This window comes from Cyprinodon tularosa, unplaced genomic scaffold (assembly GCF_016077235.1).
Source record: "Cyprinodon tularosa strain WSP-4 unplaced genomic scaffold, ASM1607723v1 ctg499, whole genome shotgun sequence".
Lineage (NCBI taxonomy): Eukaryota > Metazoa > Chordata > Actinopteri > Cyprinodontiformes > Cyprinodontidae > Cyprinodon > Cyprinodon tularosa.
In genome coordinates, this window is record NW_024039228.1 from 786096 (window position 1) to 803013 (window position 16918).

General features: G+C 36.0%; 1 protein-coding gene across 1 annotated transcript in view; it reads right to left on the reverse strand.

Annotated features, from left to right (window-relative positions):
- Positions 1-866: 866 nt before the first annotated feature.
- Positions 867-16918, reverse strand: part of galnt16 (UDP-N-acetyl-alpha-D-galactosamine:polypeptide N-acetylgalactosaminyltransferase 16) — a 57971-nt gene continuing 41919 nt past the window's right edge. The window contains exons 9-15 of the mRNA XM_038302733.1: positions 14982-15085; positions 13718-13844; positions 11061-11153; positions 10569-10652; positions 9616-9742; positions 9014-9130; positions 867-1693 (exon numbers count right to left, since the gene is read on the reverse strand). Coding sequence (XP_038158661.1) covers positions 1550-1693; positions 9014-9130; positions 9616-9742; positions 10569-10652; positions 11061-11153; positions 13718-13844; positions 14982-15085 — 796 coding nt within the window. The 3' untranslated portion in view covers positions 867-1549. The remainder of the gene's footprint in view (positions 1694-9013; positions 9131-9615; positions 9743-10568; positions 10653-11060; positions 11154-13717; positions 13845-14981; positions 15086-16918) is intronic.

A 16918-nucleotide genomic window follows, 5' to 3' on the forward strand; every position in this document is an offset into this window, starting at 1 on the left:
CCAGCATGCTGCTACCTTCACTCTCACTAAAACTAAGAAAGTAGAGCACATTCGATTCAGTTCTGAAGTCCTTCCACTAGCTCCCTGTAGCTCAGAGATTAGACTTTGAAATACTTCTATTAATTTACTTCATCTAAAAAAATCTCTGAATTATTACCACACAAAATTATTACAGATTTCTTGTCAATTGGATCAAGCACCCAGACCAGAGGTCTTCTGGATCAAATCTACTTACCAAACAGCTTTTAGTTCTTATGCTCCAATGATCTGGAATATACAGAAGAGGCTAATAAAAAAAACAAAAGGCCTCTTATCAAAAAAGGCCAATAATTTCTGACTTTAATCTCATAATTCTGAGGTTAATCTTAGAATCCTGTCTCTATTCTCATAGAATTATGACTACTTGTAATATTCTTGATCTAAATGATAATCCTGGGTTTTGGTGTCAGAGTCCTAAGTAATCTTAATTTTGAGATTAAAGTCAGAATTGGCACTTTTTTATTTTTTAGAATCAACTCCCGGAAATACATAAAAGCACTAAAAACCCTAAGGTGCTCTCTATCAGGGTTAAAACCAGATTTAAAGCGGTATTTAACTGTGCCAACCAAAGATTACTTTTTCATTCTAACATCATTCAATTTTCATCTCTTTTTTCTTTTATATAATTCTCTTATTTTATTGATTCACCTTAGGAACTTGCTCCTACCAGATTGGACTAAAACTGAACAAAAAACACCTGCAATGAAGGGGAAAAAGTCATGAACTGGGAAGTAAGTTCATCTTCCAGTAGGATGGTTTGGATAAAAGAATATTCATAGGTTAGGTGTTTTGTTTGCAAAAAATAAAAATAAAACAAGACACAATTGTGATGTTATTGTATCAATATTATATGCAGCCATTAACTTTATTTTACAAATGTGTTCAATGCTAATGTCTTTGTAACGCCGTTATTTTAAAACGACAAATAGATTACACAAAAAACAGTAACCGGCTTCGGATATTTACATAACAGTTTATAGAGACGGAACCAGAAGGAGGAATGAAACAGTTTTGAAAGTCACTGTGCGAAACAATAAATAATGACAAAGATTTTGCCAATCAGCCAAAAGAAAAGAAAAGGAAGCTCCAATCTTTTCTGGGCTATATGTACAGAGCCGCTTTGGTCCTCATGGTTATTCCCGCCCCCTAAAACTAGGCCGCTTTACAAAAGCAGTGACTTTAATCGAAGATTTGTTTGGGTGCAGCTTAACAGTAACTCTTTGCACTCCTCAGATCGCTTCCAAATGAAAGGGCATTATGGGCTGAAGCCGAAACAGAAACAAAGAAGTGAAAAGTGCAACATTTTCATTGGAAAGCTTAGAATACATAGAAGATTCACTGCATCATCGTAGGATGAAGCACTGTACACAGAAGACCTCATGTGGTTTGTCTCAACAAGGCCTTAAAATGAGCAGCCAGAGGTTGACATGGGGAAAAAGTAGTGTTTTATTTCTTCCGTCCCTCAGCAAGAACTCAGAACTCCACCCAGTGTCCTTTTCCAGAACCCTCCTCAGGCGATAACTTGTGGCTCCCATGATTGGCCGGCCATCTGCGGGCGACACTGCGTGATGACCAGAGGACCGTTCGTGCTCTGGCTGTCGAGGCAGAGGCCGCTCACCATGTGCTGAAGAGCTGGACCTTTTGGCTTCCACTTCTGCAAATAGAAAAAAAAAAAAACAATAGCAGTTTCAGTCTGCATAGACATCCTGGCGCTCTCTCTGGTTTGTATTCCATGATGTGCATGAGCATAGGAGATTCATGTTAGTTATGAGTAATGGCGTGACTCAGACTTGGATTAGAGTAATCGCGTGAATTACTAACAGTTTGCAGAGTGGATAAGTCACAGAGCATCCAGCTGCTCAGCAGCCAAACATCACATGAGGACAGAGACAGTTGCTTTACATCCTAGCATCTTTGAGGGGGGTATAGCTCTATTTCTGTACATCATGTTGTTGCACCAATTCATGCAGTCATGTTTACAGATAATAAAATATACAATGAGTTCAGTTACATCCACCTCAGCATGCTGTGGAGCCATCAATAAGCTTCTGGCACAGTTTCCTGCTGGATTTTCAACCACCTTTAGCAGACTTGGAAGAACTTATTTAAATGTGTTGGTCTCCTGGTATAAACCCTGTTTTTATACATTATTCATAGATTTTCAACAAGCTCGGAGTCAGAGTCTTTCCAGAATCAAGCATATTTGATTCCGTAAACCAATTTTAGTGAGTTTCTGGGATCCCTGGTGTGCACATTTCAACCATTTGGTTGTTTATTTGTGGGGGGAAATCTGAAGATGGACCGTCTTTCTAATTATTACACCCACTGTGTGTTTAATGGAGTGTGGCATTCTATGGCCCACCACTGGAACCAGTATGTCTGACAGCTGGTTTAGTGTTCTTGGGTAATTCTTCAGTCAAAAATGTTTGATATTGTACAAAATTGTCAAGAGAACCTTTGGTTTAAAGTACAGTATAGAGGGTATCATGTTGTGGTGTTTTTTTGTTTTTGGGGGGTTTGAATTGGTCCCTAAATTTCTAAGTGTTCCTACCTAAAAATATACTTTTACAAAGTCTTACATCTAGGTTACACTGAATGTGTAAGTGCCATGTTGCTTCTGCACCGCGTATGTGCCCCACTAACGTGGTTGATCGCAGCCACACTGCGGCACTTGCACGTTCAGTAAAACCTCAGGGTAGGATCTGTTGGAGATGACACCATCCATTGCATGAGCTCTATAAATCCATGGATGGGTGAGTTTGGTGTGAGGTAACTAGACAAACCTGCTGGAAGTCCCATTAGAGAACATCTTTAAGGTGTCATGCAGCTTCTGGTGGAGTGGAGGGAAAAATTAACTGAAGTGAATAGTTGAATATATTTTGCATACGAAGGCTGGCTAGCTGCACCTTCCTGTCCTTATTGTCCTCATTCATCCCAGCAGTGACCATGTCTATTAATATCTGCATCTCTCCGTCAGTCTCTGCCAGATTGTCTCGTCCCCTTCCGTGCATAAGGTTTGCTAGAGGGATTGTTTACACTGATTGCCTTTCCGTGCTCACGCTGTACTCACTTTATTCTCATTCTCTTCTGACTGTAATCACAACCTGGGGTGCCTCTGCCGGTCATCAGCCTATTAAAGCCTGCAACTAGCTTGTTCAGCCAGTTACCAGCAATTTCTGTCATCATATGCGTTTTTGAGCCTGTGACTAGTCTGTTACCATGTGGTTCAACTGTCATCTGTCTTTTCAACCCTTCTATCAGCCTGAAGTTTTTCTTTACATTTGGATGCATTAGAGGACCATGAGCTGCAGCTTTCTTGTCCAGTATCGGTGGCTAGCTATATGAAAACATTGAATATCCCCACAAAACCCCTTTTTCTGCAAAGCCTTGTCATCAGAGTTGAAGCTGCTATCACAATGAGGAGAAGGTGGCCCCTAAATTAAACCCAGAGGTCTAAACATGGGATGTCACTGTTGATGATACTACCAAGTATTATAGCTATTTTACTTGTAGCCAAGAAGCTAAATCTGACTACAAAACATCTCTCAAGAAAGCAATGGACCATTCTCTAAAAGTAACTGGACCTGAAGGAAAGTTGCATGATTTTACAAGAAATAAAATTTGTAAGTGTTTTTATCTAAAGTTGCTATTTCATTAACATTATTTTCGGCTTTAAACAAAAGCATCAAATATGCTCTATTTATGTTTCTGAAATGGTCCGATTGAAACGGGAAATGGTGGGTTTTTATTATTGGCCTGATTGACTTTAATTCGAGATAATCACAGGCTGAGTTGAACATAAGCTCTTGTTTAACATAAAGTATAGAATGCAGCTAATAACATGGTTTTATTGTTTTCATGGCCTTGAATGTTTTTTTTATTTTTTTTATTTACCAGAATTAATTGCTGTGGTACTTTACATGATTACATACATGGATCTGCATGCTAGCGCCAACTCCCTCCTTTGTAATAACAAACCTACTTTAAGCATATTACTGCCACCTAAAGGGCTGGAGAAAATATACTGTGTCTTACTCTAGTTAAATATAACATTACCCTCTGTGATCTTGAAATTAAGATGTTTAACATTGAGACTATGTTGCAAATGCTATTATTGTCTTGTCTATAACTGTCACCACTTTGAGGCTCTAGGTGGGCATTAATTAAGTCTGCACTGTTGTTAAACTGGCCTAACTGTGGACGGTAATTCTAATGTCCCAGCATTGTTTTGTTTATGATTCCTGATCAATGCAAACACATTTTTTTTTATCTTAGTGTGACTGATTAGTAAGATTTGGACATGGTTTGATGTTTAAACTGAACAATTAATACATTAAAACTGGTTCTAAAATAGAGAAAGAGGATAGCATCCAGCTTTTAGGGATGGCTATGCCATTTACCCTAATAAAAATGTATGGACTATGCTATAAGTCCTCAAAAAACTATTTTTGTAATTTGTAATTTTATAATTTTATTAAGGATCCCCCATTAGCTGTTGCCATGGCAATTGATGTAATTTAACTCTCCCAATTCAGACAAGAGAAGTGGCTAAATAATGCCAAAAGTCTGTTAGTGTCTTTAGAAAATTGCAGGTTTCTCGGCTGCTTCCTTTAAGGATCCAAAACAAATTCTGTCTTATGCATACTATTTGTGTTTCCATTAAATCTATTTCATTTACATTTGTTTATGTATTATTAAAAATTTCCCAAAATTTCAAAAATTGGAAATGCTACTGGAAAATTCTGACCAGAACTGTAATTCCTGAGAAGTATTATAAAGTTTAAAAGCTGGAAATATGCAGAAAATACATTACAATCAAATGCTCCTGTTGGTGTAGATAAAGCACTGAAGTCCGTCACTGATATTCCTCTATTTATTATATTTATCTGCTAGTTTAATAAGCAGATCAAACTGAAGCTGACTTGGTCTCATGTATTACAAATAAATCACAATTGAAAATCTATTGTTCAGAGATATAATAATTAATAAAATAAAAAAAAACTGAAACCAGTGAAAGAGCCAGAATCAGTCGGGCCAATTTTAATCATGAATTAATGACTAATTGTGTTTTATGTATTAGCAACACAACACTGTAAACATCAGGATGTTTTTGCTCGTTACAATGCACACTTTTAAATAAAAGGAACAAAATAATTAATAGATTAAAACATTTTTTTATTCTTTTTTTATTACACTACTCCATAATACCTCGCATAGATATCCTACCTGTGATACATTTAAATAACTGCTACGTACTGAGAATAATCCACAAAATGTTTTAAATGTTTCAACTAGTGTGTGTTCTACATTAATTGGAATAATAATTATTACAATGGGTTATTTTTCACAAATTCTAATATTTTGATGAGAAATAAAGGTTAAAAAAAAAATCAGCATTCTCCTAAACGAGTGCATTTAGTATGCTTATTAAAAGGATAAAAATTCTAGTTCAATCTACCGTCTGAGGTCTTTTCTGCATGGAGTTCGCCTTTGCATAGTGTGCATGTGTAGGTTCTCTGGGAACTCTGGCTTTCTCCCACAGTTAAAAAAAAAAACATATCTGTGCCTTTAGGAGTGAGTGTACATGCAGGGTTATGTTGTGTAACTGACGAACAAGTGCTAGAAATTGAATGTATGGGTGTCTAGTGGGTCTTTCAGCAACTATACGGCCAAATAAACATGGAAAAGATCAATGAAACACTAAATTCAATAGAAAACCTGTGAGGTGAGCGATAGGAGGTTCCATAAATTATTGACAGAATGTTATCAACATTTTTCCGCTAGTAATAATTTTTAGATAGTTATTTCTTAACACTGGTTTTCCCCACTTATTAAAAAAAATAGGACCTGACTTTTATTGTATGTAAACAAGGCTACTGTTATAACAGATTAATTTATTTCAAGTCATTTTTTAAACATATTTAACCGAATTAAACCAACACCATGTACCAGAACTGTGATATTACTGAACAGCTGGATTTTGCATTGATTTTCTTTAAAATCTAGAGTATTCAGCATTTAATCTTAAGTCTGTAAGATGCATGTAAAGCTGTAGAGCAGCTGCAGACAGCGAGACACTGTTTCTTATGTGCCGGCTGCTCAGAGACAACAAAGGACACTCCGTCCATTTCCTTTTTTTAGCTCAATCGATAAGTGGATAGAGCTGCTGAACTCGAGGCATGAAGGGTGTTAAGAACAGATTTATGGAGTCACATGGAGGAAGTCTGCAGCCGAGAGAGGGGCTGATCTTCAAATCCCTGAGAAAGTGTCTCTGTGTATATGTGTCACTGAGAGTAAATATGCATTGCTGCAGGGGGTGGGGCCAGTTAGTGCCTGGAGGAGCAGGCATGCTTGGACAGAACAACCAGAGATTAAAATGAACTCTTCAGAGTGATGAAACATGGAGGGACAAGCATGCACTGCAGGTTTGGGGATGATGCATGTAGAATGACATAAACTGCATTATATTTGTAATCAAATCTGTTTTAAAGTTTTTTGTTTATCAATAAATAATTTGGTGGTGCTTAAAATTCACTTGCACAGTGTGTTTTAAAAAAAAGGATGCAGACATTGTTGAGGATTTGAAAATCAAAAGATGAACCAGAACACACATAAGCAACTGAAAATGATAGGATTTTCAGGCACTTCATTCTTTTCTGTCACAAATACACAGTTTGTTTAAATTCACAAGATGGTTTAGGTTTTATTTATGGGGTAGAAAATGACAAAACTTCAAATCTATCAAGAGCATCTAACAGACTAGCAGGATAAGGAGAGACAATAATTACTCAGGAGCAGCTGTGGAGACTCAACACTCAGCTGGGAGGATCTACAGGATGAAAGTTTTAGCATTGCCTCAACAAATTTTTGCCTTTTTAAAAACTACTGTTGAAGCAAAACCAAAAGCATTTCAACAACTTCAAAGGGCCTCAGCAAACCCATGAAAGGGACTAAAATTAAAGCTTTTGCCTGATATTATATGTTGGAGCATTAACTCTATACACCATCAATATGCATTGCTCCCACTGTAAAACATAGTGGTGGTAGAATCATGCTGTGGGATGGGTAAGAAGTGTAGCAGAACGATGAAAGATAAATTGGTCATTTTGAAATAGAAAACCCCATTAGGAGCTGCAGATGACTAGAGACTGAGGATGAGTTCATCCTTCAGCCAGTCAGTCCTAACTACCACCTGAGCTAGTGTGGATGGTTTACATCAAAGCAGATTCATGCGTCATGCATTTAAATGACCAAGTCTTGGTCCAGATCTTAGGTTTTTTTTTTTTTGGGAATCTGTGAGAAGGCTTAAAAATGTAAAGTTTACAGAGTCTAGAGACAAACAGATACTAAGAATGCTCAGTTTTTAGATGCAAAAAAGTCGCCAAGGAAGACTTGGAGGACCTCCCACACAAAATGCTGTTAACAGTTTACTAATTTTTCTTTATAATACTATACAACTTTACTAAATTTGTGTTTTTAAAATGCAAAAATGATAAAGGGTTTGAGGGGGTGTGTTTACTTTAGTAACTCACAGTTTTGATTTCACAAGTCTCTGTGAAGAGACTTCTTAAACATAACGGTATTTCTTAGGAATTGCTCAAACATAGGGGCTGCAGAGCATTGAGGGAGTAAGAAAAAACAAAATCACTTAAAAAATCACTTGAGAATGATGCACTTTGGAATTAAGAAGCTGACCAATAAGTGGAAGGGGTCTATTGGCTTCTGTGCACAATAAAATCTATTTCATTGACAAACTTTAAAACAAAAACAGTATTCATAAAAGAGAAACTGTCTAAAAAATATTACCAGTTAAAAAACCCCCATAAAAGTTCCAGACTGTTTTCCAAAAGAGAGATTAAGGAAAAGCCTGAGTAATCCTGATGATGGATGACATGTCCACTATTGTACAGGAAAAGATCAGTTGCAGTCAAGAAGACAATTTTTTCCCCCTTCTTGGGGAATAAGTGAAACAAAGATGCCAAACGTCTTCATCAGCAGTAAGTGTTTGATCGTTGAAGCACAAGATCCAAAAAGACTGAAAGGAAAATGACAGGCCGAGTAAGAGCAAACTCCTCCAGAGCAAACCATCTGTGCACGTTGGAAGGTAGAATTCTACATTTACAACAAGGAAGATGAGGAAGAAAGAAGAGGGAGGTGGAGGGTTTAGGGAGCGTGTTCAGCTGCTGCATCCATAACAGAAGGCTGCCAGGATCTGCATTAGTGGAATAAGGCCACTCAGGGTCACATACAGCTCCTCTGGTGACTGCATATCTGCACTCAAACTACCTCTAATCTCCTCACTCTTAAAAGCCTTGTTTAAGAATATAGACTTCGACAACTTTTATTGTCATTTTGTATACATAGAGCGTATGCAAAACGAAATTTTGTTTTGTACAGCTTTCAGAACATTTCCATTCCATAAAATGCAGCAGTGATCAATGTAAACAGTGTAGGAGATAAATAAATAGATCATAAAATGCATCCAAATATTTAATTTGATTAGAAAAATACAGTATGTTTCTGCATATTAAAGGGTTATGATGTTTTGTACGGCAGTGCCTCTTTTGGGAAATGCACCGCCCTAAAAAACTGTTTCCCCCTTTCTTTTTATATCAGTCAAAGCTAAACTATGCAAACACAATTAAAATGATCTAATTTATTAAGGGAAAATACAATAAAAATAGGTGATCCTATATAGTAAAGTAATATTTTTTTTTAAATGTATTTTAATTTAACCATATTTAGGATTTGTGTGGGATCTGATTGGAGTCCAGACTTTAACTTGTTCAACTGAAAGCTTTCAATTATTATTTATTTATTTGTTGTAACCATTTAGGGATGGAATTGATAGAAAATATTTAATATTGTCTTGCTTAAAATCATAAACTGATAACAGTCTGATGAAATTCTCCTTTTTAGCTTAGTTTTTAATGTGTTCAGAGCAGGAAATATGACTAAAATGTCATCCTCTTACCTGTCTGGGCTCCTTTGAGTTGCAGGGCTCCATCCTGACCTTTGACCCCGCTGTGAAGGCAGAAATGGCCAGGCACAGGTCCTGCTGCCGGATCAGTGGCTCCGCCAGCTCCCATTTCTGCAAAGCCAGAAAGCATTGGAAAATGTGGACGCTGTCCGCTTCAGTTTTTGGGGAAATATTACCGTACTTCTGAACTTAGGTATTCAAACCAAAAAGCAAATAAAAGTTGCAAATCAATCTATGTTCTATATTATAACACTCATTTTAAAATATGTATTTTCTAATGAAACTGAAGCCTCTGTATTTGTTATTTTACTTCAGTGGTACAATTCAAATGAGATTAAGATTCTTACACAGAGCAAAATAAAAGACCCAACAACCAAACTGGATTTTGTATGGAGAATCAGGAAAAACAAAACAAAAAACACCCTAAAAATATAAGTCTGTAAACAATCCTCACTCAGGAAGAACCAAAAACCTTTGATTAATATAATTTTCTTTGATCCCACTTGATCTATGTGTATGTGTTCATTTGAAAATCTTCCAAACTGAAGAGACAGTATTTGTCAAACATGAGACTGTGTTATTTACAGTCCTCTGACCTGTGACTGCGGCCTGTTGGTTCCGGCTCCCATGCACTCTGCCAGTCCCAGGCCTTCCCTCCCACGGGTCTCCAGACACAAACCGCCTTGTTTCAGCACACTGGACACGGCTTCCTGCTCAGGAACCCTGAGGAAATCAAAGGAGAGGAGGGAGGTGGATGAAACGATCTTATTACAAACAATAAAAGAGCAGATTGACTGCAGTGATGGGTAGCTGTAACGGGTAATTGCATCTCTCCACAAGTACTGTGTCTTATTACAGCAGGCTCGTCTAGACATACTGTATATACGCACATCAGTTGTTTAGAGCACATAGTCCAGAAACACATCAGTTTAAAGTCTTGATGGAATGACATTTGAAATCAGTTAAGTTTAGAAGAAATGTATTTAATTATGGAGGAAATTCCTCTTCTTAGGTTTAAATATTTATGCATATTTCAAAGCAGTATATGTTTTTAATTAACTGCAAAATGATGGAAGCCTATCTTTAAATAAGAGTAAATTGAGGTTTAGTGTTATAATGTGACAAAAACTTTATAAAACTGTAAATATTGATCCTAAACCACAAAATTGGATGTGTTGAGATGACATTCACTGTGCTCAATGTACATGTATGAGAGTTCTTTTTTAATCAGATGCTATATAGATTTGTTTCAAAGTCACATTTAATCATAACCTATAATCCTAGTGAAAAACTTCATTTCACATCATTTCCTCCATCTCTTTTCTCTCAGTTCTGGTCCAAGTCAGTCCACAGCCTGCAAGCTTCCAAAAACCTACCATTTTTATTTCCAATGCAGATTTTATTTTTTTTACAGCTCTCAGAATCTTTAAAAAAAAAAAGAATGTACCTCGTACTTAGTACGCCTATTTCTTTTATCTCAACTGATTTTTCCCCCAAACAAAATCGAGTGCAGCCAACAGAAAAGCCTCTTTTTGCTAAATCCGCCCACCTCAGCTCCGGATACACGTTCTCCATGTACCAACGGAAAGGTTTGCAATTCAGTTTCCGCCGCAGTGTCAGGCGATCTGCAATGCTGCAAGAAGAGAAAATAAGCAAAACCGAAAGAGAAGACCCAAAGAAAAAAGAAAAACATGGGCAATTGTGGAGAAGACAGACAGTTTGAGAGACAAAAAACGAAAAGTATCAGAAAACAGAAAGTGTTCTGTGTTAATATAAGTTGCTGGTTTTGCTTCTAACATTATCAAACAGTTAAATGAACATATCTGTTACAATCATTAATAATATGCAGAAATAGCTCATAACAGAAGTAACTGGTGAATTTACCCAGAATAACTGTATATATATATCGATAAATACTTCATAATTGCTTATTATAAAATAGATTTATAGCAGTGTGAAACATTCCTAGTCCTATTTTTGGGCTACTGTCTCCATGCTGTATCATGTAAACATTGAGAAGGTATAATTCTAAGAGACAAACCTGCCAAAAGCCTTTCCCTGAGCAGACGGCCTTGCGGAGTAGTAGTACTGTTTATATTCATCCATCCACACCTCCGCAGCCCGTCGGGTGTTCCTGCATAGACACAGACAGGACACCTGCTTATGTGCTGTGATTACAGTGCTGCTGGGGTTCCTGCAGTCAGCTCTAATAACCATGTTGCACAGAAAAGCCTCCAGATATTAAAAACTGCTTTGGAGAAAAAGCAATGCTTTAAGGCTTTGGATTTTGGGCAATTTTAGCAACTTGATCTTTATGGAAAAAAGAAAAAAAGATTTCAAATTAAAAGTAGCAATACACAGATCCACATTTTTGGGGTGATTTCAGATTTTAAGAGGTCATAAATATATATTTTATATTCAAATAATTTGCATATATATTGTTTTTTTTTTACTGCTTTTTAAATATGCAAAACAAGGGAACTCTCTTAATTATACCAAAACTCCTGTCTTCTGTCTACTTCTATGCAGTATAGGTGTTTAAAGTCTACCTTCCTACTTTTTAAATATTACTCTATTCTCTTTCCCCTTGTTTATTTCTCAACTGACCATCCGAGAATGGTCACTTGAACATTTCAATGCTCTTTAATGTTCCCAACTGGTCAAATAGTTTAAATAACAGTAGATCAATTAATCAGAGTGTAGGTAGAGCAGCCATTAGAACAGGCCACCAAAAGCCTTATGCATGCAGAGGTGATTCTTCATCAGCGCAGACAAAGCAGTTGCATAATGTAGCATGAAACTTTTATAAAGCTAATTAATGTTAAGCGCCTCTGAGTAGAGAAAAAGCGAATCATCTTTGCAGATCTAACACATTTTTTTTTCAGTTTTGTCTAAATTTTACTGACAAATTTACAGGGAAAAACTTTTATTGGCAAAGTGTCCTTGCCAATAAAAAACTGTATTCCACTTTAACATACTTTGAAAATTTCTTTCTTTTCTATTTTCTGTCTCGAGTGAATTTTTTTTCATAATGTGAGCTTCCTAATTTTTTATTGTTTTAAGAGTTTGGTATGAGCACCAAGAGGTTTCTGTCACACTTCATCACATTTAAAAAATAAATAAATAAATAAATAAAATGAAGAATAAATAAACATTTCATTTAAGTTTATTTTAGCATCATGAAAGAAAGTTAGAACATGTCTTTAAATCATGCTTTAAGAACAGTAATGTACAGATTACAAGTTGCTGTGACAAATTTCTTATAAATATTAAATTTAGCTTTAACCCACCTAATCTGGTTTTTGATTAATCAAAGTTTACATCAAAATATGCAATAGTCCATCTATTTCTAGTTCCCATTCAATATTAAAGGATGTACAAATGCAGCCATGAGGGAGCGGCCATTTTAGGATTTTACAGACTTCACATTTCAAATAATTTTTGTATTCTTTAACTGAGAAATGCAAGTCTCTGTGTGTATTCTCTAAAGGCGGATACTGATTTTAGTAATTATGATGTCTACTTTTTACACCATACATTTGAAAAATAGACTCCTTATTTTTGTTTAATTTAATCTCCTTTTTGTTACGGCCTGTTGGTATTTGCAAACAATAAAAACCATCAAAATAGTTTGTTACATCCAGACAATTTCTTTGTGGTTGGACTCTGTACTGCACCAACTGGTTGTTTGCCAGATACCAAAATAAATAGTTTTTCAAGATGATGGAAAGTTAAATTTGACAGTCCTACCATTAGTTATAAAACTAAGAGAATTAAGTATAAGCATGTTATCATGGTTCTTTAATAGGGTAGAGCAGTAACCAGTATGATGGTTTAAAGTATCTGTCCTTAACATTTTTTCCTGTATTACTTTTAGTTTTATACTTTAAGTAGTTTTAAAAATTGCACTTTTACACTTTTAATTGAGTAAAAAGATTAAGTTGATACTAAACTTCTACAAGTGTTTTTAAAAGGTAAAAATTATACTTCCACAAGAGTGATATACGTTAATACTTGTGATAACTCTGTTTGAGCCTCCCTGTTAGCTTCTTTTTGGTTATTTTTTTAAGCTCACATTGGAGCCCACATTTTAAACTGTTTTTTTTTTTTTTTGTAGAAGCTCAGCAAAAGGATGACGACCACAGCATGTTGCTTTTACTGTAGCTCGACTCATTAGCATCAAATAAAGCTGCTTTTACTGAAAAGGGTTGGTCAAGATGGAAATTCTGTGATTCTGGTAAACAGCGGATTTCTCTGGCAGACCTACTGTAGGTCTAGATTATAAAAACAAAACTAAATCAGCAGTCAAACTTAAAAAAAAACACCAAATGACACAAAAATCTATTATTGAAGGGGTAAAGGGTTTTTAAGAGATCAAAACATTCTCATTTTACTTTACCACAACTTAATCATTTATAGACCAATCAATTGATCAAATTTTAAATCATTGTTCATTCCTCCAACAGTTTAAAGATTTATTGTTTCCTCTTCGCTTTTCAATCCTAGTAAACTTATAGAACAAAAACATTCAAACTGAGGAATAAACAATTTAGCTGCTTTGGGTTTTTATAGCTCCTCTTTCATTAAACCTCTGGTAAAGTGTGTCAGAAGTTAAAATGTATGAGACGACACCAGGCTCTGTCTCTGACATGCAGTATTTATATAAATATTAAGCCTGTTAGCAGATCCCACACTCACTTGATGTAGGTAAGAGCGTTGCCCTCTGGGAAGTCGTAAGGGTGACGTTTCCTGAACACGTGACCAACGCGGCTGCAGGGAAGGATTTCTAGACTTCCTCCGCACATCCACACTCGGAACGAGAGCTCTGTGAAACGACAGGATGAAGCTGAAGACTGTTTCGCATCTGATCCGGTTTATCTATTTATCTAACTGAACAACTATGCCTAATGGGTTCATCTGACTGAATTTCCGAGCCACATTTTATGGACGCCAGATGCAAAAACCTTACAATTTATATTTTTTTCCTTTTCCAAATTCAAATGAACCTTTAGAAATTTAAGCAAATCATTTAAATCGTTGCAGCAAATATATAAGTAGCCATTAAATGAAGAATAAAAGGCGTATATAGATTTTTTAAAATAATTGTAGCATTATAACACTTCTAATTTATGCGCATGGTATAGTAGCGTTAAAATCCCATCAGAAATCTGACATTTCTGCTGACTTTACACTGAGTTTTTCCTGAAAACTTTCAGCCTATTCCTTCCCCAAAAAGGTTTTGTCTTTTACCTCGGGATATAAACAGTTCATTTCACTTTAAGTTATTTTGTATAGGTAATGATGTTTTCTGCTTGATAAAGTGTAACAAACCATTCATTCCTTTAACATTTCAGTCCATGTTGGTAACTACAGGCTAAACATCTGCCTCCCTGGTAGACTCAGTATCTTTGTTTTGGAATATTCTCCTCTAAAAGATAAAAAAACAAACTGTTCTTCATCTAAAATGCCTGAGAAGAGTCTGATGAGAGAAAACGACGGGCAGAACAAAGGACGCAGAACAAGGAGCAAACTAAGGATCAAGTTTGTAAAATTTACAATACTTTTTTGTTTTTTGTCAACATCTAATCTAGCATTCAGCACTAAAAACAGATCATCTATCAAGACTATGTTGGTTCTTTAATTCAAAAGATCCACCAAACGTCCAACAGCAACAGAAGATGAAATTTGGGGTTTTGGAAAATTTCCAAGCTATAAAATGAACCTTTAGCACCAGCAGAATATAATAAAAAGACATGGCACATGACATCATGATCATCAATGTATACAATAAGAAACTTTTTTATTAATGTAATAAGCAGATTATTGTAGGAATTTAGCAAAAGCTAAAATAAACTTTTGTTTTAACTTTATTTGCTCTGCAGTGTTCAACATTCAACATAAATAGGGATGGCTGACATTAATATTGGGCTGCAGAAGGCTTTGAAAACATCAGATCACTCACCAAAGTTCTCACCGCCCCAGATATCCATGTGGGTGTCATACTGGCCCAGATGGTTGAACCAGCTCTTGTCCATGACGAAGATCCCTCCCGCAATGACAGGAGTCCTGAAGAAAAGAGAGAAGTTTTCACTTCCAGTAACTTTAATTAGGTGTTTTAGAAATTTACTTTTAATGAAATTTTCAACATTTTCAAATGCTAAAACCACAATTTAAAAGTTTTTCAATTAGTTTTGTTTAATGAGGTAGAACAAGACAAAGTACTGCATGGAGAAGAATAGTATATATATATATATATATATATATATATATATATATATATATATATATATATATTAAATCTTTTAGCGGGTATAATAGAGTGTGGTGTGCATTTGTCCTCAGTTTTCCTTGATGACTAGTTCTTAAAACAGTATTGCTCCAATGACAGCTAGAGGTAGATGGATACACCGGCCAGCCGATAACTTGGTCTTACATTAGCAGTAACCTATCCTTCTTTGTTTTCACCGATTTGTGATTGCATTCAGCAGCCATGCCTTGTGATCATGTGAAGCACATGAATTGCCACTCCCTCTACTTGCTATCCAATATTTCGTTTGATTTGATAATATTTCTTTTTTGTCTAGATTGAAACCTGTGTAACAACCTGTCGAGGAAAACAGTGATTTTGAAAAATCGGCCCCCCAGAAATCGTCAGTAGTTTTTGAGGATCAAAGACTGCTGTAAGAATAATTGTATCTGCATCCGCCTTAAAAAAAAAAGTGTATTGTTTAATCTCCAATTACAACTCCAGGTAAGATAGAGATCAGATTGGAGAAGCAATTTTCAGTGGTGCAATGGGTTGTTATAGAAATTTGGGTCTGCCTTTGACTAGGACAATCTGACGCATTTCATCACAACTCTGGCTGCATGCTTTAGGGATGAGGCTCTGCTGGAATTTGATTCTCTGGCTCACTCTTACTCATTTGAAGCCTCTACCTGCTTTTCTTATGTAACTGACCTGTTTACCTCTATCCATAGCTTTGCACCAACTAACCTTTTCATTTTGTGCAGGAAAATTCTCAATGCAGCATGATGCTAACATTACCATGTAGCACAGTGTGGGTTAGTGTTTCAAGCATCTTTTTTATATTCTTAAGGCTTCCTTTTAATAGTATCCTCTTGCCAATCATCCAGAGGGGCCAAGAGCTACAAGTCTCTGCAGCTCCTACAGAGGCTGCCTACCTGTTGAATGTTCTTTTATGGTTTTCAGTTTAGGTGGAAAGTCACATCCTCGTGAATTGTGCCATAATCTTTTAATTCCATAAAAATGATAAAAGAATATTGTATTATAAACTAACTGCTTCTAACATCTTCAAAAGGTCTGCCCTGACAATCCTGCTGCCTCCGTTGCTCTTCATGATGCTGTTTATTAACTATGAGTATAAAAAAACACTAGCTTTCACAGAACGGCTTACCGAGATCATATTATACACAACTCGACTAATTTAGTCACAAAGCAGCTTAGGGATTTCTGGGTAAAGGGGCAATACTTTGCATTGGGCAGTCACGTTAAAAAGAATAAAATACATTGAAGTTCTTTTCTTGGCGTTGTATAAATTGTGTAAAAAAAACGATCTGTTCCTTACCTAATGTTAGATAATACAGTATGTTACACTGTGCCTCTGGTTCTCCATCTACATCATTTACAAATAAAACGGTTTTCCAATGAAAAACAATAAATGACCTCCAATGCAGAAGCAGTATAAAACAGTTAGTTGGAGCATTACTAGCTGCGTCTGTGCCTAAAAGTAATCGCCTTCTCTTGGACCGTACCACTTTCTGCATCATTGTGGAGGTATTTTGACCCCCACCTATATACAATACTGCTCCTGTTCTCTAAGATTTGTTGGCATTTGCTGATCCTCTGTTTGAAAATCATTTTAAGACAGGTTGGAATTG